This window comes from Ciconia boyciana, chromosome 10 (genome assembly GCF_034638445.1).
Source record: "Ciconia boyciana chromosome 10, ASM3463844v1, whole genome shotgun sequence".
Lineage (NCBI taxonomy): Eukaryota > Metazoa > Chordata > Aves > Ciconiiformes > Ciconiidae > Ciconia > Ciconia boyciana.
This window is the reverse complement of record NC_132943.1, coordinates 19,537,437-19,560,492: the sequence shown is the minus strand read 5'-3', so window position 1 is coordinate 19,560,492 and position 23,056 is coordinate 19,537,437. Positions and strand designations below refer to the sequence as shown.

Sequence of the window (23,056 nt, the reverse complement as noted above, 5' to 3'; positions counted from 1 at the left end):
CCCCATCTCCCTCCTTCAGGTCTCATTTTCAACCTTCACCTGACAATCAGCCTAGCTCACTGTCCCAGTCTACTTGTCCAGTCAGTCTTATCTCAATAGGCTGTATATTCTGGCTGTATATACAGGCTGCATGGCCTATATTCTTGGCCATTATCAAACGTGCCTGAGCTGTTCTATTGCTTTCGTATTCTCTTTACTTCCTACTTTCAGCTTACTTACTGAAGCAATCCTTTTTTGGTCGGTTCTACCTTGAGGTCATTCTCCCCCAGTCAGTCGATTCCCAGGCCTCCTCTATTTTTCTTGCCGACTTCTTGTCCCTAGCTCAACCAATCTTCCTATTTATTAATTCCTATTTCCATTTACCCACCCAGTCTCAGTACCACCAGATTCCTTGCTCCAGATTTTCTTCCCTCTTTACCTCCATACGCTGCCTGGTATTCTGCCTGCGTTTGAGTCCTGCAACTTCTTGTGCACGTTGTGAGTGCCAACAGGACAGTCTTGGAGAAAGCAGCTCATCTTACAAAGTTACTTCTCCCTGAGGATCCCTCTCCTGCTGTGTGCCCAGCTCAATTCATACAATTCTCAGCCCATTCCCTGAATGCATGTGAGTTACCTCAAATGAAGAGGGCAACCAGGAGCAGGCTCCATGGATTTCTTGAGTGACCTCTTCTCTCAGACAATCCTGGAGCACATAGGATTCAACTTGGGTGGATGTGCTTGGAATGCATATGCAATAAAGCTGGTGTTTGTACTCTGAATACAGTGCACACAGTGTGTCAGACATGCTCAACTGCTTGTATGGGAGCGGCTGCGCTGTGCAGCTCCCTGATACTAAAAGGAGCTAGCAACAAGAAGGTTGCCATAGCACTTCTGAAATACTCTATATTGTTTTAGCTGAATAACTTCTTTATCTTAGGGAAACTTTAATTCTGTTAAGAAATATAAGCTGAGGTTTCCTTTTATGCACCTAACTGTTTATTTAAATTAGTGAAATGATTAATTTTAAATGCCCTCATCTGTGGTTACACAGTAAACACTTATATTAGTAGAAGCGTGTACAGGACATGAGAAGCAAGAGAGAACACAGAGAAGACCACTAGGAAAAAGAACTTCCTATGACATGTCAGGGAAGGTATGCTCTACTTTTGAAGAAAATTAATTTCCCTTCATAAATTGGTAAGGCTTCCTATATTCTGTGTTCTGATCATATACTCTCTGAATATCTTATGTTGCCAGTGGTCCTTTATGCAAACATCCCTGCATTAATCCTAAATGCTGCTCGCGTATAGCCAAGCACTACATGATAACTAAACATTTTGTTTCTGATAGTGCCCTTTTAATGAGTTGCAGGTGCCACAGACTTCAGGTTCCCTATAGTGCTTTATTGCTTACTAGATGCAGTAAAACAGTTGGCACACTGTAAATTATCAAGTGATAATTATATTCATGGCCTCAATACAAGAAGAAAATCCTCTGTTAACAACATATTTCTTCCAAAATGTGGTAATGAGATGTGTTGCACCTCCTAAGAAGAGCTTGCAGGGTGACTCTCTATTTAGAATACTGCAATCACGGTTCTATTTTCGGCCAGCATCTCTACGGTCAGAACGGAGAGTGACTCTGTACTCCCAAACGTGTGTTTCTCATTCACGATACTCTTCAATTTTTACTCATCCACTAAAAGAAAGTAGTTCTGTGGTTAAAATTGGAAAGATGTTATATTTATTTACCAGGAAGGTATCAATGTGAATTTTTCATATGATCTGATTTTAAAAGGTTGAGCTGTGAGCTACAATAACCTGATGGCTTAGCCAATGTATTCTAGTATTTTTCCACTGTTCCAAATGTCTCCTGTATGTGAACACGCCATGACAGCCACATCTCAAATGGTAATAGTGTCTCTGAATAGCATAGGATGCTTCCTATCTCTAATAAGCTCCTTTAATATACCAGTCATATAATGATGCTCATCAGTACAAATTACCACTGCAAGGTCAATGAATGTTAATATGTTTCCTGCAACAGAACCTTGAAGAATAATATAACCCCCTCCTCCTCTCTCACTAAGATAATTCCAGGCTGAGTACTGTCCTACAGCAAAATAAATTAAGGAATACTGGAGTGTGTGGTGATGCTGACCATGATTTTGTAAAAAAACAATGTCATCTTAGAATTATTCTCAAGTGCTATAATAATTATTACTTTTTAATGGTTTGTATTAATCTCTCAAAATTCTGTCATAACTGTAAACAACTAGAATATTTAGGGAGCAATATTCACACAAGATTTAATTTATGTAATTTCAGTTTTAATGTTTGCAATCTTCCTCCAGGCTGCAAAGCTCTACACAAGCAAACGGGCACACGGAGTATATGTAATACACACCGTGAGAGAGCTGCAATAAATTCTGGCTCGATCATTAAAGAATTTGGGGGTTTTTTAATAAATTCTATTCATTTTTTTTGTGAAACAACTGTTTATTTTATCACTTTTTAAACAAATTATCTGATTTCTTGTTATTTCTTAGGTATTTTTTGTTGCTTTTTGGAAAAATATAGATGTACACTGAAACTGAAGGTTAGTCATTCCATATGCAGGCACTAATTCAAGAAAAATTTAAAGCTGTATTTTGGTGCATCCCTGTTTAGGAGAGTATGTGAAAAACTAAGAATAAGTTCTGAACAGGAGCCTCAAGCAGATTAATTTTAGTATATGAATCTTTAATTCAGTATTGTCACCAAAAGTTGTTTAGCAAAGAAAAAAGGTTTTCTGAAGATTCTGTTCTGTTTTCTTTCACAGCTAACTTAGCCACCTGTCATATTTGTAGCAGATAATTAATTTCAGAGCATACAATTAGTCTAGCTAAGAATAGTCTTTGCAGCATACTACCTTCTTATTATTTCTTTATCATGCTTCCCAGCCCATTGACTCATTACTTCTCAGCTACTACATTTACATTTTACTCTTGGGTGAATCCACAAAATAATAAAACGATAAGATAACAGACTGACACTGTTCATTATGTATTGTAATAGCCATAATAAGAGGGATAATCATATCATGCTTATATTTTATGCATACTTCATTGCCTTAAACTCTGGCCTGTACTCATTGATGATTTTGTTTTTTTCTTGGTGTTTGCTAGAAGAATTTAATATTAAACAAAAAATATATTAAACCGTAATGGACAATTTATTGGAAAATGTAAGGGTAAACCCAGGATAAAAAGCTATTTGAAAAACACTTCTAAAAAAAATGTCTGTATTTAAAAAGATATTTCATCATTAAGATGATAGACAAATTAATAAAAATCTGTTGTTCTTTATAGCATATATTACAGTTAAAAAGGGACTATCATGAGAACAAAAATGCATAAACCATAGTGTACTGCTTTTTGCCCAATACATAATTCATACATGCAAATGTTCTGCAGATATTTCACTATAAATATAATTAATTGCTGCAGATTCACAGATGAGGCTGTGTGACTGTGCATGCACACATTGCCAGACACACTCATTTATGTTGATTTCAGGGTAGAGACTCCTGTGACAAGCATAATAGGTAAAAAGGGGAAAAAAATCAGCATTTAGAGACACACAGTCATGCAATATCTATGTAGACAATTCCTTACAGAAATGACAGCATCCACCAAGAAACTGATGAAAGTGGCCTGAGGTAAATAAGGAAAGGTCTCTCATACTAATAAATACATGTACCACGTAATATTGCATAACATTAGCATACCGCAATTTAGTTGAATTTATTCCATTGTCACTCAGCAATTCTCTCTTTATGCTGTTGCTGATTATAACTATAGGGAAAACATTGAAAATGTGGGGAAAAAAACTTTTAATGATTATATTTGTTAACAGCTTTGCAAGGTAGAAGCTTTGTTGCTTTTGTTATTGAAGCTTTTGTTATAAAAAGCTACAGAAAAGTTTACAGATGGTCTTGCAAAATGGGGAATTCAGGTTGATAAACATAAACATAGGGGTCATTTGGAAAATGCCAAGCAGGGAGGAGCTCTTCGGCTTCGAAGGAGGGAAGCAGACACACGAGATGATCTAATACGCCTCTCTCTTTTCTATTCTATATGATTTCATACTGATAACACAAAGCAGCTGTTGGCACCGAGTAAAATAAATTATGTGGTAAATAGATTTTGCTGTTATTTCATAATCTCAGTATCAACATTGTAAATATTTAATCATATTTTTGCTAAAAAGTCAGTAAGACCATGCACCGAGAAAGAGATTGTTCATTTCTATCTGGATTTTCAAATTTCTATCTAACATTGCATAAAAAATGAAAAGAAAATTAGGAGATTGCATTTAGTGACTTATTTCCTACAGCATAGTCAGGTGTAAAGGATATGCTCTGAAATTTCATTACAATTCTATCATCAATTTACATATCTGATCAAATGCCAAACAAGATATGATTTTTAGTTCATACTCAATCAAAATAAACACCTTGATTTTTAAAAGTCTGATCACCAAAGGCTTCCAATGCCTCCAGTAGGAAATCAGTTAATCCCTTTTGAATACTAATGCATTCTCATAAATAATTAGAGATCATATGTTACTATCTAGATTCTAACAAAAATCCAAATTTATGTCGGTGTCTAAAAACTGATGCCCTAATAGATTCCTAGGGTAGATTTTTTTTAATTTTTATGATTGCTGTGCTCTGTCTTGTCCATTTCTGGGACAGAAAGTTTACAAGAATTCTCAGATTTAGGACGTCACTAGACTTCTACAGTCTTCGGATAATTCCTTCAGCCTTCCTTTCTGGACCTTTTCTAATTAATTTGATGGCTATATTTAATGTCTTAGAATTATCTTGTTTATTATACTTGGAGATAGGTTTGGTAGATCAGCATAAGCTTCAGTTCCTTCTATTTTGCTATTACCCAGTAAATACCTGTTCCGAACACATTTGGTTTTTCATGGTTTATATCTGGTTCAACTTGATTTAAATTTTCAAGTCTTAGAGATGGCGCTTAAGTTTCTGAATCTAGGCGTTCCCACACATAAAAAAAATCTGTCACTTTTGAAAATCCAGTTGATTTTCACATCAAATCAAGTCAAGAGGGAACTGGAAAAAGTGAATTTATGATGTTTACCTACTAGTTTGGAGGGGTCTCCATGCCCAATGTGCTGTGCAGAAGAATGCATAAATATTTGTAGACAAATGGGAATTCTGGTAAGTTAGAAAAGCCGAAAAGCAACTGAAGAAGAAAATTAAGAAAGAGTTACTTCAGTAAAGGCTTCAAATACTTCAAATACTTATGAATATCAGTCAACTCACTTTTTGTTGTGTGATTTAAAGTCATAACTCATAACCGCTATTCACTTGGGTTATCTTGTCTGGATAGGAAGGGGAAAAGCTTCTCATTTGTTTGTTTGCTTTTTGTCTTTTCTTCTTCCTGTTTTTACGTGGCCATTTTTTAATATTCCAAGATTTTGCCTGAGTCAGTGAACCAACAGAGAGAAGAAACACAAATACGAATTAGGTGAAGTAGCTCAGTATGAATAAGAAAAGTAAATGGCTGAGATAAAAAGTTCACAGGTTGAAATTTCCTTTCAAAATTGAGTACTTGCTATTGGCAGATAATAGCAATTGACATGAGTCCATAAATGATGGAACAGGACAAAAAAAAAAAACCCAACCTAAGCTAGTCACAAATTGTTTTCAGTAAAGAATCTGTTTTCTTTCTTCCTGCTGAGTTTGAATAACCACTATTTTCTTGAGTGACTTCTCTGAGTACGGAAGTTAACCACTGGAAATGCCTCCATTTTTATTGTTTTCTATACAATATTTATACTATTTGTGTTGTCTTGCTTGATTGTTTCTCTGGTTTATGAGGTTATTGATATTGTCTGCATCTTTAGCAGCTTAAGCACAATTTCCCAAAAGTAAATGGGACACAGAGTCAGTGAATCTGCTCTGCTTACACCGACATTTCTGACACAGTATCTTTTAGAAGAAAATCCCTGTTTTTGTGAATTGTTACTTAAAGGCAAAAAAGATTTTCAATCATTTCCCCATAGTCCATACATCATAAATTGTACAAAAAAACCATCCAAAACAAATCTCAATTTTTGCTAACAAATCGATGTAAAAATTTTTTCAGGTTCTCTTCTTCAATCTGACTCCCTGAAAGAAAGGGGAAAAAAAATCTTCAAAGTTTCCAGTGAAATCAAAACCTACCCATTACTCTTCAATACTCAAAAGCTTATTGCAAGTGAAGATGTGCGGGAACATTTTTTGTCCAGCAACTTCTCTCTTCTTGCTATAAAAAGTTGCTTACTATAATCTTTCCTTACAAATGAACACCTGCAGGCTTTTCTTGTATATCCTCTGAAAAGCTGTAATACTTGCTCTTCTGCCTTTTCCAAGCTCGCAGAATTTGTAGATTAGTATCCTACTCATTATCTCAAAAGGTTTCTTAAGAACTGCTTAATTATTCCCATCTTGTCATCTATTTTTTTCAGCTCTTTAATTGTCTCCAAAAAACCCATCCTACATGTAAGTTAGAATGATCTTTCTCTTGTGAAAATGCTAGTGTTAGAAAACAATCATAACTCCATCCTGCCTTTGATTATAGTTTATTTGACTTTGGTCACTGCAGATCTCACTAAGATTCCAAGAGATCACTCGTCCTTAATAAACACCATAACTAAGATACTGCAGCTAGGAATCTTAGCAAAGAGTTGAGTGAATGGGCAGAAAGATAGATCTGCTTTTCTTTAAAAATAGACCTTTTTCTAATTGGGGGTTCATCAGTTTGCTCTGTCAAAGAGAGTTACTGTAGAGCAGCCAATGGAGACATGGAGAGATTTTCCTCAGGAGGCACGAATGCTTGGAGAATCCAGAGCAAACACGAGAAGAAATGGCAGATTTAGCAAAGATTCACTAATCTAAATCCTAGATCCTATCCAGAGAGATGCTAAAACAAACTTGTTCACAAAGTATACATTTTCTTCAGTTTGACTTCATCAATTTAGCTTGTTGCTGTGTTATGCTGAAGCTGAGCTACTCCACTGAATTAAAATATGGGTGGTAACTAGCCACAGAGGTTCATTGTTGTAAGATTGCTCTATAGAAGACCTATCTTTGAATATATAAAAAATAATTCATAGTATCACTATTCACATATAAGAATTTATCATCCTAATAGGTAGGTTCAGTAAAGTTACACTACTATTGTTTTATAATACGCCTGCGTTATCATGGACCCATCACAAACTCAAAGGACAATTGAGAGGATCAGCACTGATCCCATCATTCTTGGTGTTTGGTACCAATGCTGGTGAGCAACATTATCTCTGAAGAGCCTTTACACGCCTTTCTAATAGTTTGGGTGTCGTCAGGAAATAAAGTTCTGCAGTTGCACCATGTGTGCATACCCTAATAATTCTTGAAGATGGTGCTGAAATTGTTGAAGATTACTTGAAATTAGGCAGAAAGGCAGAAATCTCACTGGTCAAATGCCAACAGGTTTTGTGAAAATCAGATGAATAGAAAGAGGAGAAGAAAAGAGACACCAAGCAGTGCCCCCAGGAAGGGAGAGGCTGCATGATGAGCTCAGCAGTGATCAGTCCTGTTTAGCCTGTCACTAGTCAGCCAGCAGGCAAATGCTGGCTGGCCAGTAAGCACTTTCTTGACTAGAAACCACTGACTGGATATGCTGCCTCTGGCCAAAGCAGTAGTTGGAGGCAGAGGAGTGCTGTGGAGATAATGTCAGGGAATGTGAGTGGCTGGGAACACAGTAGGAACTGGCTTTATCACAGGACTTGTGCAGTCATAAGGGATACAGAGCTGGGTAGCTGGCGAGGAGAGGTTTCCAGGGCACAAATGCACAGGAAATCAAGCTTTGGTAGTTGTGCTGTTCATGGAATACTTTGAATTTTATTTGGATTTTGTTCCAATATATGCAATAACAAATCTGCTTTGAAAAATTTCCCTGTTTTGTCCTCTTTCTTCCTCTCTCATCACTCTCAAATTCTTCCACTTTGCAGAAAGATGTAGATGTTGTTGTTTTTCTTTTGTATCTATATAGAGGTCTCTGTGTAGAAGTTGATGTGGACTTCATGGCTTCAATTCTTCCTACATTAATTAATTTATATTTGGATCTCTTCCATGTATGAAAGCATTATGCGTACCTACTTTCACAGTGTGGTATATAGCTTACTCTGCTCCACGGCCTTCAGGAAGTGCTTCACAAGGGAAATCGTCACTGCACAGTTTCTGAGGGCTGTTAGTAGAAGCCCTAAGTGAACCAAGGACAGCTAAATAGGAGAACATGTATTTTGCAGCTTGAACAAAGAGGCAGAGGAGCTGTAATAGATTTACACCCTGTGTGTCATTCATTGTCATTTATCTTACATGTTCTGATGCAGACACACTAGCTTTAAGTTACTCTGGATTTTGCCTTCAATCAAAGCCAAAGCCAAGTACTTTTCAGCACTGAATGCTCACACACTGTTGAAAGGGCCCTCTACAGCTCTGAAGAGAGGTCCACACCATGTAACTGTAAGGTTTTCCATCACTGAAGTGCTGTTGCAAGCTAAAAAGAAAGTAAAGTACTTAGGTTTTAACAGAAATTTCTCTCTATCCTTGAGAGCATAGATACATTGCCCCTGTTCAGAAAGATTCCCATTGTGGTGGATGAGTCACTATAATTACTTCTTATACATTATCATTGAGTTATGCTCGAAATTTCTAATGGGATGGTCAGGATAATGCTATGGAGAAAGACTGCCATTACATCCTATTCCCTCTTCACCTGCTCCTATGAAGCTGCCTGGGAATATTTTTTTGTTGAAAGAAAGCACACCACAGAGTCAGCATTTTCCCCCTCCATCCATGGACTTCCCTCATCATCAGATGGAGATATTTTTTATCTCCAACAAAATGTGATGGAGACACATTCACATTAATTTTCAAAGGATGTTAGATGGAATATATCTAGATTGGTTTTGTCTATTGTTCCCTTTTACCTTCCCTGTTTAACCCATCTGTTCTGTGTCTGTGTTAGTTTAGATTGTAAGCCTTTTGGAGGCAGAAATAAAACATCTTATACAAAGCATCGTCAGCATATAGCCAATAATAATGATAATGTAGCTGGGAGATCAATTAGTTCCTTACTATTATCATTGCCTACATATTTTCCTTAACGTATGCCTTGTAATGTACATCATTTTGTTTTTTTCACTAAGGCCATATATTTATTGCATGTTTTCTGCTAAAATATTAACAAAGCAAGTATTTGTCTGCTGTTTAACAGTTTAATACACACCACTATTGAAATTAAGGGAAACACTACTAATTGAGGATAGACTTGTTTTGGTTTAAATTTTTAAGAAGCATCATAAGTTTATGCTTTCTTTATATTCAGAGACTTCCAACACTTTCTCTCTTGTGTGTGTTTGCATTTATAATTCCTTGGGACTTCTTGGGTTTTGCTGGCACTGGAACTGGCAGCACCAAAATACCACGATAAGGGTTGTTTATGGAATGCTTCCTGCCTTACCAAAGCCAGGAAGTGCTAACACCCATACAAAAATTTCACAAGCTTCATAGTCCAAAGCTGTTCAACAAAGCTGCTGAGCTTTCTCAATGCTAACGCTAACTGACCGTTTTTTTTGATGTTTGCACTGTACCTAAAACAATGCCAGTTTGTCCTCTTGAATTCTTGGCTGTCCTTGAAGACTAAAACACTGTGCTTACTTATTCTTTCAATAGGACAACCATAGCTCACCAGCTTCTTTGCACTGCTTGTCCAATGTGTCCCAATTCATTTCGTGGATTCCATTAACCATCTCAGGAAGTCACACTTAGTTTAGACTCAGCTTGTTAAACCTTTATGGTGTGACCGATGGCAAGACAGTTAGGATGAGGCACTGTTGAGAATCTTCCACAAGTGTAAAAGAGAACTGTCTACCACGATGGTTTGGAAAGAAAAATACTTCTGTGCATCTCTTTTTTCCCTAGTTTGTACAAATAATGTACAACAAAGTATCTTCAGTCGCTGTGAGTGTATAGCTACTGAGAAAGGGACAGACATCCCAAGTAACATTTTTAAGGAAGAAATGGCTTGGGAGAATTTGGAAGTCCATGGCAAATTATTACTGCAAACACTAGTGCTGAGTATCAGCATTTATCAATAAGACTTACAAGACTCTTATTCTGACAGAGGTCTGATGGAGTTATATGATATGCAAAATGCAGGACGATCCCATATTTTAGAACAATGTTTTTTACTTTTGCATGTAAGACAAGACTTGATAGTGAGATCATTACATAACCTATCTGAGAGCACATATTGCAACTTCTTTTTATAGCCCGATAAATTAGTTCTTCATCTCTCTACCTGAGAGAGAGTCAGGTCCAATTTAGGTGTTTGTGAGCATGTTTAAGTGAAAAGGGAAAGAAAGGATTCATAGGTGACAAACCTGCAAGGGAAAGCAGTTCTTTCTCAATAAGTCTCTGCCCCCATCCCCACCTTTTCACTTACAACTATAAGAAACCAGACTCTAGAACTGAGAGCAAAAGAGCGCGATGGTATTCTTCCTGGAGGAGGGAGTCATTACAGCCACACAGGAGAATATAAGAGCCAAGTGACACAGAGGAAAGAAAATAACTTTTTCCACCCTGTGTGGGCTAGGTGCACAAATTAGAAGCCTGCAGCTTGCTGGGATCCTGTGCTCTTTCTTCATGGTAGTCAGTCTATTCCCAGAGGGATGGAGTCCCAAGTCTCTTACATCAGCTTCCTCTTTATGAGTAAACTCTTTACAAGTTGTCTGCTTAGGGAGTTTTTCTATATGACAGTGGTACCTTATTCACTTACTTTTTTCATAAATTGCAAGCATCTATATTTTTTAGACCTAAAGAAACTTAGTATAGGTGATCCCATATCTCTGATCCCTCAATGATTTAAACTAACCTAATAGGAATGGAGTTGAGGGAAAGGATCAGAGATGGGGAGATAAACAGGGGCAGGGATAGCAGCATATAAACAGTTGTGGGAGTAAAAATAATTGGGTGACTATGACACCCATGAAAAGGACTATTCATAAGAATTGGATCATCAGACACAAGCCAAGGCCAAATGACGTACCAGTGTCAAAAGATGTGTAATGCTTACTTTTTAGCAATAAAATAAATGTTCCTCATGAGAAGATATGATCCTTCCTAAGCAATGTTCTCAGCTTCCTGAATGTACAAAGTGAAGGAAAAATTGAGACATAAAAATTGACTTCTGGATTTGAATCATGCCACGATCGAATGGTAGACTGAAGAAAGGTCATTATCAAGGTCTTGCCTGTGAACAGCTATATGAGCAACTGTGACTGAAGCCATGTCTTATCTTTTCTTTTGATAAACTGAAGAGGCTGAGCTCCAACATGAAGTCAAGTAAGAGCATTCTTCATGTAAACATGTAATCCTTTGTAATTTTAACTCCACTCTGTTTTGAAAAAAGGCTCCTCCCTGTTTGGAGGCCTCTCAAGTCCATGGTCTTAGTCCAGACCCCCTTATCTGAGTTGAAGATGTCCATGTCTATTTATGTCTACAAGAATACCCATACATGCACACACACAAATGTGCTCACATGCTCCCAGCTGAATTGGTGCACATATACATTTTGCAAAAGGACTCCATATTGAGGATGTGCTCTTTTAGGAGCATCTTCACCTCTAGTATCCTATTGAGAAATTAGTTTAAATCTCTATCTTACTATATCCTGCTTAGAATGTACTGTAACTGGAAAGAAAGAAAAAATGGTATTTAGAAATCAAAAAAGAAGAAATCGAAAGAATAAAGCAGCCTATCCACTGATTTTAGAATCTATATTTTAAAAAGAGATTTTTTTCCTAATTTTTTCATTTTTTGGCAGAAGCTTTAACTGGTAACAAGAATCTGTGCATCATACTAAAAACTTACATCCCTGTTTAAAAGCTTGTATAAATATATTATAAGATATACGATGAATTTGCATTAGTCCTGTTAAATACTCATGTAAATATATTGTTAACAATTATTAATTTCAGTTATTTTAATTATTCACTTTTTCAGTTCTCTCAGATTAATTTTACTTCCTTTGTGGGTGTTCTGAATACCTAATTGGATTCTGAGATGGGGAATGTGTTCAGGGCTTGTCAGAAAAGACGCAAACAATAGTCAAAGAAACTTCTAAAATGTATGATATTCAGTAACAGGGATTAAAACAAATAATATGAAAGAAAAATGTGAAAAGGTAGAAGGGCTGAATAGGAATCCAGTATGTCAGCTTCTTTTCAACATGGTATGCTGTCTTTTTCTTTTTAAATACTGACAAGAAAAGAGGAACAAAGTTGATTTTATTTAACATGCAGAGATGATGTTGTAATAAGCTTTAACTTGTTATTAATATAACCATCATCATGGTGGTATGTGGAAAGGCCAAAATCTGGAAGGACTTATAGAAAACATTAACTAATGGAGCTGATACTGAGACAGGCAATGTGCGGTACCGTGAGACCTCCTACAAGGTGTTACGTACCTCCAGCGGGAGATGATCTTCCTCAGTATGAATCCCTTGGGAATGAGGTGCATGCAGCGCTTTGCAGCATCAAACACTTCAGACGTCAAAACTGGAATCAAACCTGTTGCAGTGGTGTTCCTCTGGGTATATCAGCGATGGCATCACCTGGGAGAGGGCTTTTGCCGTTACTAAGTTTCCTGTATTTCTTAAATCAAAACGACACACCTTTTGACACAGGCACGTGTTGTGTAGCTACATCCCCCTGGGCCCAGAGCGAGCTCTTTTTGCGGCCTAAGCAGCTGCAAGAGGTGGCTGAGGCGAGGATGACCAGGCGGCACTGTTACCCGCCGCCACCACCACCCGCCCCAGGCCGCCCCCGCACGCAGGGACGTGGCTGCCAGCCTGCCCGAAGGGGCTGTTGCCTGATCACCTCGGCCTGTGACGAAGGAAGGGGAGTCCTCCCAGCTCCACCTATGATGACATGTTTTTAACCTTGCTGTGTTCTTTCTCCAAATGCATCAGCAAATACTGTGAGCTGGGAACGTCCACTCTCAGGACTGCAGAATGGCACTGTGACGCCAACCTAGCTTTCCTGCACAGAAGGTATGGAACTGGCCCAACAGCTACAGCAGTTAGTCTCCACTTTCATACCTGACTAGAGGCGAATCCTGAAGGAGACTCTTCTTGAGGAATCAGGAACTGGTACTTGTCTGAGGTTCCAGAAAAAAAGAGATTGTCTGCACGCAGCTTTGTTACACTCTGCTACGTCTGCCTGGCAAAATTGACCCATACACAGAATTGTATGCTGGTATTTCAAAAATTCTGTATTACAGCTGTTGTCACACATGTTCATGTTCTTTAGGTGATGCAGGGAGTCTAAGGTTGTAAATAAACTAGAAATTATAATAAACTAAAACTTTTAAAACTTTGCGAATGCCTAGCATATTTAATCAGCCAGTATAAAAATATTAAAATCCAAAACTATAAATCCTAAAGATAAAGCTTGCAAGGTTTAGAAAACACTTGCTAGTCTCTAAGTCCTCTGAGAAAAAATGATTAACATTCTTCATTGCTAGAGATGTGTTGATTACAGCTCAGACTTTGGCTTGTTTATTTACAGTTTTCTAGGTCCCCTAGGAACCTATGTTTGGAGATTTGATGTCTTTGTGCCTCCCCTAGTGAAAATGGAAGCAAAAGTGCTTTATAAACATCAAATTATGCAAAAATTAATCAAAACTCATAAAAATGACGCAATAAATACTGCTAGCATCTGACAGAAATATTATCCCACGATCAGTGAGTACTTTCTTAAGTTTCTCAGTGGATTAAAGCCCTAGAGACCAGAATTGGAAATGCAATATTTTTATTTGGGTAACTTTCCAGCAAAATAAATACACACTGGTTTATAAAGAGTTGTTGTGAAACACAAGATCTGGAAAGAATTTTAAATGCCAAGAACGTTTTGGTGTATATCTGAAATACTTTTTCGATATCACAGTGTTTCTGACATGCACAAAATCCTAAGGAAGGGAAGAACTATAGTAAAATGAGAATTGGACAGTTTTGGAAACAAGAAGGATACAAATGGTTAAATATTTGTGTGAGAATTCAAAGCTTTTATTGGTGTATTCTCTCATTTATATTAGGAACAACAAAAAACATTAAGCTGGTCCAAAATGGGAGAGCTAGCCTTGGAATCAGAAAATCCAAAATTATTTATTTTTTAATTTTTAAAATATTTTTATTGTATTTATGCTCTCTGCAACAAAATGTATGTCCTACATAATCTTGCAAAAGTCACATAGTCCCTCCACATCTCTGTCTCGTGTCTGCGAATGGGCTCAAAAGATGGGTTCAGAAAAGTGTTGTGAAGAAGAATCAAAAAAATATTGTGACATTATCACAATACAGTAAAAGGAGAGGATATAAACATCCTAAACATTTCTAATTAAATAAAAAAGGGGTTGTCTTCTTAGTCCCACTAGCATGTAAATTGGCATGTCTTGAAACAGCGCAAAATGGACCCAGAAGAATCTCAATTTATCAGATGATTGACACTTTTCCACTATCAATTTTCAGAAATAAGAAAAAACTTTCTAATCCCCTAAGAAATACACCATAACTGGGAGATCTAGCTGGGCCTTGCTCTTAGTTCCACAAATTCACATCAGCTTTAGCATGTCTGTGCCGAACGGAGAAAAATAAATGCAGTTGCTCAACTCTACTTTGTCAGTGTTGCATGACTTGAGAACTATTTTAGCAGGGAATGCTGGGGCTTCCACAGCAAGGTCATCAGCTGGAATGAATCACCCCAGCTCGACTGAGCATCTGGCATTTCATCTAGAAGACAGAAATGGATTCAAAGCCAAGGAGGAAGCTTCCATTTTTACAGCAGATCAAGGGTGATGACACTTTAATGGTTTTTTGAATTATGCAGTAGAGACACAACACCTATTAGCTCTGACGATGTATTGAACTGTAAGTGTTAATTTGCATGTCCATGGGTCTGAGTGTCCAGCATTTACAAATAGTTTGTGATAAAGCTAAACATGATAAATTGTGAATGAAGCTCCAATACATGAACTAATTCAAAATGGCAATGTGTTGTGGTCCTTTTGTGAGAAAGGCGTTTTCTCTGTGTAAAGAAAATAAACTAAAAATAGCACTGATTGATAGGTATCTGTTGAGATATATAGTTTAAGGGTTTGGTTTGTATGGCAAAGGATTTTTAAAAATTTATTAAAATGCCTTATTCTCTGGTTCCATTAAATTACAAATTTAAGACATCAAAAATGTAGAACTTAATATTGTATACTTGATAACAGGTAAAAAAGCCTATGCTCTTTGACTTATTCATGTACTTTCTTAAGGAAATAAGGCTCACGCCATTGTTTTGCCTACTCACCTTCTCCTTCTTCATCCCTTATGCCATTAGAACTTTTGAAGCCTTCAGGCAATTTCAATCAAAGGTGATGGTGGAGCAGAGGTGTCACAGATAGGATGGCCCTAAAAGTTGCATGAAAATCAGTAGCTGAGAAAAGGTGAGAAAGCTGGTGTTCTGCTTGAGAGCCCAGCAGCTGGGGTTCAGCCTGGGCCCTTTGGCCAAACAGCGGCCCACTGGCCAGTCAGCACTTGAATTAAATCAGCTAACCCGTACATATGACCGCGCAGAGGGTGTGGGACAACTGAAGGTATTGCTGGAGTGATGGAAGGAGTAGGAGGAGTTTGAGACATTGGAATGACTTGCTACATATTTCATAAGCTGCAGAACTTGTCTAAAATACAACTGTGTTTGGATTGGAAGGTTGACATTTCATAGTTGGGAACAGTTTTGTTCCAAAAATAGGACAATTTAGGGGCATTTTAGAATAGACGCCTGAAGGATGTATCCTTCACCTTTTATTCTGAACTTGCTTAAGATATGCCTAAAGACAGTGCAATGTGTCCCTAAAGTCTGTAGAAATAAGATGTCTGTTGTCTATGTTAATTAAACTTTTAATTTTTATTTGCATGGCAGGCAAAAAATGTTTGTTCTGAATTATCCACAAATATTTAAAATCAATGGTTTGAATTCAATCAGGACCAACCACAGCTGGTTGGTCAAGCTGATAGAAGACACCCACAAGAATTCTTATTACGCTTCTGCCAAAGCAGGCTGGGCTTGGTGTTTTCCTCATCTGTTTGTGGAGAATGAGAATGAATGGCAAATACTGCCCTGAAACTGAGATGAGAAAATTGAAAGGGAATGTCCTAATGAAAGAATTGTAGCTGGTCAATATTTTATAGAGGTACAATTCTTCTCTTCCTTGTTCATCTGCTTGCACAGTGAAGAATGTATTGCTAGAGAGACTCCAGGGTGGTTAGGAACTGCATGGGATGGAAGTTTTTGATAAATAATGTATGAATAGAAGTTGGATTCTTAACTACCTCCACCCTAGGATGAACATACTCCTATAATACAGCTAATTTTTGCCATCAGTGAGAAGATGATTTAAATAAAAGGTACATGTAAAATAGACCTATAAAGCTGGACCAACAAGAGATGCCTCACAGGTTTTATGAAGACTGCTGAAAAAAACCCCAATTGCTGTTAGTATGCAATCATCTTTATTAGCTGGGCATCTTAGGGTAAAGTAAATCAGAATACAGAAAACCAGAAAATGTGGTGCTTATGTGGGAAAGAATTCTCTCAGACCTGTCTAAACATGAAGAAAAGGTTATTGCTGGCAACCAGTGTCCCCAAATTCATGGTGATATGTTCAGCTGCAAACACAGAAATCGTTTTCATGAGCAGTCCGGCTGCATCTTTTGTTGATGTCCATTGCCAATAGTGGGAGCATTGCCTGGTGCATGTGAAACTTCATGAGAGGGGAAGCCCAAATGCAGAAGTATGTTAAATTCCTCTATGTTAGTGCCAGCTAAATACTTCAGTTGGACAATCTTAGAATAGTGTATAGCCCTGTAGATTTTACAAAAGTAAATTACACTGACTGCAGCTGTCAGGAGCAGCTGAGCCAGTGCAGTATATGGCTCAGCTGTAAGGCTAAACAAGGGCATGCCACATTCAGCAATGTTTCAGTGAAGCGTTGTTACACCAGGAGGGCTACTGTAAAAATACAGAATTGTAGTCACTCAGTTGAAATAAATATTTAAGAATTTGCTGAAAGGGTTAATAGCCACTAAATCTAGAGAGTTGATTTAATTGATGACAACAATTATATGATGAAAACAAAATGAAAGCGCTTTTCATCTTGGTGGCCCATTAACAATGGCCGTTTATTTAGCCTTTGTGCTTAAGAGTGTGGCCTACTGCGACTTGAATTGAAGAGTCTTTCATTTGTGTTGCAAAGCAGTCGAGGCCATATGATGGGGCTAAGGGTGGCATTACAACAAGGAGGTTTTGCAAGTAATTGGAACAGTGTGTGTTGGGGTGAGGGGAAGAGCAAAGAAGTTCTCGGTTGCGGGCTTAAAGCTAGTTGCATATCTGTAGCCCTAACACACCGTTTGGGGGTATAAAACAGATCTTTGGTTTGTTAACATTTGTACGTGAATGAGGATGCAGTACCTGGCTTCTCTGCATCCACAAGTGATGCACTGCCACTGCTTCTATTTATTTTAGTCCTTTTATGTGAATCACACTAGGCAGATTCCTAGCAAATGATTGTGGTGTCTTGCATTGCCTACAGACTGACCACACAAGGCAGACAAAGAACAGAAGAGGGTGAATGTTTGACACAGTTTGCAAACTGGGGAAGTAAGGCACAGGGTAAGTCAGCGACTTGCTCACCCTCTCGCCCACATTCTGTGGTAGATCTGGTACTGGACAAAGCTCTCCCAAGACTCAAGCTAGTATCTTAACCAGAAAAAAAAAATTATTGTTCAAATATTCCTGACTGTGTCAAAGTAATAACAATTTCAGCATAAACATGTCTGTCTCAGCTTCAACCAGTGCAAAGACCCCAAGGGGTGCAGAGTACAACTGTCCACTTGGTTCCTGGAGTGAGGTGGATTAAATATATTTCCCTCCTATTCTGCATTGCATTTGACTTTTTCTGCCTTAGGGTAGAACTCCTAATGTCTAAGTTAATCTGTAAAGCTTAAATGGGATTTCGCTTCCAACACTCTTAGAGTCAGTGGATAACCATTGATTGGGTTTAACTGAGTTGCCCTAAAACTTCTCTGCCATGGCAGCACATACAGTGCTTCTCAGGCTTTTGCAGCAACAGCTTAACTGTGTTTTCATCATATTTTAATCAGTCCTGACCAGTTAGACTACAACTATGATAAAGAAATAATGTAAAAAAAAAAAAAAAGTAGAATTTAATATTGTTCTATCAGTAGTGAGTGAAATCTGGCCATGGACAAAATTATGGATTACTGTTTTCCCTAACATTCACAAAGCCGCAGTATCTACATTTGTACCAGTGCAGTGTGTAGGAAGACAGCTTTAAAAGAAGAAAAAAAAAAAATCTTCTTGTTACTTTGTTGGGTATCTACTAGCCTTCAGAACACAATTCAGTGTTTACCTTCCTTCTTAATCCTATACTTTGTGTAGTGCGTAAATGAGGGAAGCATTTTTAACCTTGTGAGTATTTAGTTATGACGGCAGGAGCTAGTACCGCCAGACAGCATAACCAGTTTCGATTTAAAAGTGTTTGTTTGCCCTTGCTATGAACGTAGAATAAGCAATTAAAACCAAACATTTCCATCAGTATGAAAAGTTAAGAAATTAGTCATTTGGTTTAAAGTTTCTTCTGCAATGCCATCCTGTCTGTATTGCACAACTTGCATTCATATTACTAAGTTGGCCGAATAATCAACATATTAAAAAGACACAAGCAGAGACTGCCCTGAGTGATGCTAAATTAAGATTATTTTGCCTAAGAATTCTTCGTTGAGCCACTCTTAATACAGTAAACACATTCAATACCATTTTAAAAAATGAAAAAAAATTACTGTAACTGAAGCTCATGTAAATTATTCCAATAAAATAATTATATTTTTGAACCTGATTTTAATAAAAACTGAGCATCATTTGCAAATTCTCATTAATCATCAGTGGGATCACTGCACTGTAAAAGTTTGTAGTATTAAGTTGCAGGCTTATTTTTTAAAATCAATGATAAATATTAAACTCTACCAATTTTGAACTTCCGCAACATCAGAATGTTGCTAAATAAATTAGAGCTGATATTCCAATGGAAGTAGATCTTTAATTAGAAAAGACTCTGGTTGAAAATGGAACCAAATTGGTTTCAACTTTACATTAACAGTGACACACGTTTGGGGATGAGATTAAGCTTCAGAGCAAAAGACCTCATTTGGGAAAGTTCTAAGTCTCTGCAAGGAGAGACTGGGAAGGAACTTGGAGATCAGCTTTAGCTGTTACAGTTGTAATCAAATACTCTCTTAGCCAGATTTCTTCTTTCATCACTTTCAGGAGCCGTTGTGGCAGAGTGCATTGCTGCTCCTCTCGCTGGCAGCCATCAGCCATTCTCAGTAACTTGACACAACTAAGCTGGAGACTGTTGCAGTTGTAAATGCTGGAATGATATAGGCTGCACTTCCCCTCTCCTCATTTCCTAGAGATCTTTTTCTTCTGGATGCTTCTCTCCCCATTCATGATTGCACAACGTACTTGTGACAACCACGGTAGCTGTTTACATGAAGATGGATTCTAGGAAAACACTTCTATTTCTAGCTGTCTTCAGTACAATACGTGTTTTCTTTCAGATCTCATTCTTTCCTTCTCCTCAGGAAAATCTCCACAAAATCCATCCCTCAGCTACCAGTCTTTATTTCTTCTTCTTGCTTGTGCTGTTTTTCTCAGAAGGAAACTAAGTGTACTAGCACCCGTAACCTGTCAGCTTAAGAGAGGCCAGCACCACATTCTTTGTAGTTCAACCCAGAACTTCAAACCACAGTTTGGCAGTTCTTAAAGCAATCTATAACACTATCGTCATGTATCTGGGCTGTAGCAACACATTTCCCCATGAAGCTCTGAAACTTCATTTCTACTATCCTCTGACCATGCACTACCCTGGAGCCATATTACCTTGCATTCTTCAGATATAATTGCAGCCTGTATGCTTTTTCCACTGCGTAAATGCCAGTACAGTCAATAGAAGGCAGCTGATTTTGGCCATGGCCATTTCAGCTTTTCCAGATGCACATTCTTAAACCCCTCAAATACCTGATATTTGTGTTCTGCTCAACTTTTCTCTAACTTTAATATTTGTCCCTCCCACAGAAAGTTACCATTGTGGACACAAAAATATTACCAACTCATATGCTTTCTGTGTTTGTCCTTCTTTTCATAGTCATTCTAGCTGTGTGTTAACCAAAAAAAAAAAACAAACCCAAACCAATCCAAACAAAAACTCCCAAACCTCAGAAGCTTCCATGCCTCTTTCCTGGAGAAAAAGCCGTCTCCTAAAGATGCAACTAGTCTTTTAATCTGTGTGAACCATAAAGCATACACAAATTTCTTCCCTGGAAAAAACTTGTAAAGCGATGTTAATGGCTAGCCAGGAGAGCTGCAATGTCATTTGCGTAATTGTCCTCTGCTCAGCTGGAATTTGGAAGAATATCTGCAGTTACCTCTCATTGCTCAGCCTGCACCAGGGATTCATGGCTGCACAAAGGCTGCCTTTGCTATTGCACTGGGATGCTTGTAAATCCTTAAGGTTTTTGATCTTTCTTTCCTTTCTTTCCACTGTTATCACACTTAGCTTGGCTGATGCTAATACACTCAGGAGTTTTGGCGGACTTTACGTATATGTTTTATTAATAAAACAGTGCTGTGAGACAAAAATGATTGTGATTAGTGTGACAAGGAAATGGCATCTGCTTAATACTCTGAGGATCAGTTTATCTCTGGGTAGAAAAGAGACACATTTGTCAGAAGTAAACCCACTGGGCTAAGTGGGTATTTACAAATAACAATGGATTATAGTGTGCTGCTGGTCCCTACTTCCAGTGTTTGGGAAATCATCTTTCAGAGAGAAAATATTCAAGTGAAAAAAATTGTAACTACCATCCACTAGAACAGGAATGTTTCCTGCTTGAGAATGAAGTGTACTCAGCACCGCTGGCAAAAGTACAAATTAAAGGATGCACGATGGGCCAGACGGAGAATTTGGTCTGGTTTTGTGGTTGCTGTTCTGTAAACTGGTTTAGCACTGCAGTCCCTGCGGCTCCTAGCAGATAAATGGACCCTCCACCGCCAGGCAGAACCGAAGCCAGCTGTAGTTTTCCCGAATTGCATCCGATCCTCCCCTAAAGCCCGCGCCCCGCACCACCGCTCGGCAACGAGATGCACAAAGAGCAAACGCGATAACAAAGCGCAACCGGCTAATTAGGTCAGAGCCGAGCCGTGTGCGGATGCGACCGCTGCAGCCCTCCTCCTCCTCCTCCTCCGGAACGTGGAAACCCCCCGCTCCGCTCCGCTCCGCTCCCCGCCGGGCACCGCAGCTCTTCCCGGCGCCGCCGCTCGCTGCCCGCCGCGGAAAAGCTCCCCCTGCCCCGCGGGGCTGCCCCACCGCCGGGCCGGGGCCGGGGCTCGCACGGCGGGCGCCGAGCGGGGCTAGGCACCGCCCCTCGCCCCCTCTCTCCCTCCTCCTTCCCTCCCTCCCTCCCTCCGCCAGCCCTGCCCCGCCGCCTGGCACCGCCGCCGCGGCCGCCCCGAGCGCTCCCCGCGCCGCCGCTCCGCCAGCCGGCCCGCCGCCGCTGCTGCTCGGCCCCGGCCGGGCGGGGACTTGGCAGGAACTCCCGGGGAGAGAGCGAGAGTGCCTGCCCCCGCTGCCGCCGCTCCGCTGTGGCTTTTGGGCGGAGGAGGAGGAAGGTCTGGGCTCGGCCGAGGAGCAGCCGCCGGAGAGGAAGAGGCAGGAGGCAGAGAGAGACGGAGAGGCGGCTGGAGCCCCCCAAAGTGCCCCCCCGTCCCTGCACTGCAGGCTACATTTCCAGCTTCATGGGCAAAGTGTGGAAACAGCAGATGTACCCCCAGTACACCACCTACTACTACCCCCAGTATCTGCAGGCGAAGGTAGGGTACGGCACGCCGGGCGGCGCGGAGCGGCGCGGCGGGGCTGAGGCTGGCCCCGCTCCAGGGCGGCTGGCCGAGCCCGAGCCCGAGCCCGGACGGGGGCTCCGCGACGCGGGGCACGGCCCGGGGAGGCGGTCAGGTTGCACCGGGGGACGGAGACAGGAAAGAGCCGGCAGCCCCTTCCTGCCGCCCGCCGCCGCCCCGGGAGCGCCGCCGGCGAGCGCCGCCGGGAGCCCCCGGGCCGCCCGCCGCGCTCCCCGCCGCGCTCCCACCCCTTCCCTTCGCTGCCGACTGTGCCGTCTCCGACCTGTCTCCTTCCCTCTCGCCTTCCCCCTCCCGCCGGCGGTCCCTCCTCTTCCCCAGGGCTCTCGGCGTGTCTCCTCCTTCCCAACCACGTCCTCGGCCACCCCGCTGCAAAGCGGAGCTCTGCGGAGCCCCGCTCCCGCTGCCATCACCTAGCGCAGCCTCCTTGAACGCCGGGCAGCGACCCAAACTTCAGCCGGCAGGCCCCAGCCTGGGGCCGTCCGCTGTCCGTGGCCGCGCTTTCAGCTGGGGCGGGGGTGCCCTGACATCCTGGGGGGTGGCAGGGCGTGCCGACTGCTGCGGTGGGGCTGGCCGAATTCCGCTTACACACGGACGCTGAGGAGGCTGCTGGACTCGGATGGATACTCATTGTCTGTGGAGTTGGACCTTTGTGAGCTGCCACCTCGCAGTTTACAAACTGGCTTAAAAACGCGTTAAGGGTCCAGCTCCTGATGGTTAATGTTGCACAGGGGTAGCTGTTGTTTGCAGGAAAAATGATGTTAGTAGTTCTTGTGGTGGTGGATCTCCACCTTTTTTGTTCCCTTTCTCCTTCAAGTCTGTAGGGGCAGCCAGCCCCACTGCTCTAGAAGCATCATGCTGCAAACTGGCAGATGCAGCCGTGGTTGCATCAGCTGTCTGGAACATTTAGCATAAGCCTCTCCAACCACCAGTGTCAC

The 23,056-nt window shown here is 40.3% G+C and overlaps 1 protein-coding gene and 1 long non-coding RNA gene across 5 annotated transcripts in view; one reads left to right on the top strand and one right to left on the bottom strand.

Annotated features, from left to right (window-relative positions):
• Positions 1 to 5,128: 5,128 nt before the first annotated feature.
• On the bottom strand, positions 5,129 to 22,971 carry LOC140657747 (uncharacterized). Of its 2 annotated transcripts, XR_012044469.1 has the most exons (5): positions 22,532 to 22,971; positions 15,438 to 15,538; positions 12,551 to 12,697; positions 5,314 to 5,472; positions 5,129 to 5,233 (listed from the first exon to the last, which is right to left on the bottom strand). It is a non-coding gene; the product is annotated as an uncharacterized lncRNA (long non-coding RNA). The 2 variants fall into 2 exon arrangements; XR_012044470.1 differs by lacking the exons at positions 5,129 to 5,233; positions 5,314 to 5,472 and adding an exon at positions 7,952 to 8,575.
• Positions 21,655 to 23,056, top strand: part of RBMS1 (RNA binding motif single stranded interacting protein 1) — a 150,458-nt gene continuing 149,056 nt past the window's right edge. For 2 of the 3 annotated variants that reach the window (XM_072875242.1, XM_072875240.1), the window contains exon 1: positions 21,658 to 22,076. In XM_072875242.1, coding sequence (XP_072731343.1) covers positions 22,002 to 22,076 — 75 coding nt within the window. In that variant the 5' untranslated portion in view covers positions 21,658 to 22,001. Of the gene's footprint in view, positions 22,077 to 23,056 lie in introns of all 3 variants that reach the window. The other variant, XM_072875241.1, reaches the window with a different exon arrangement.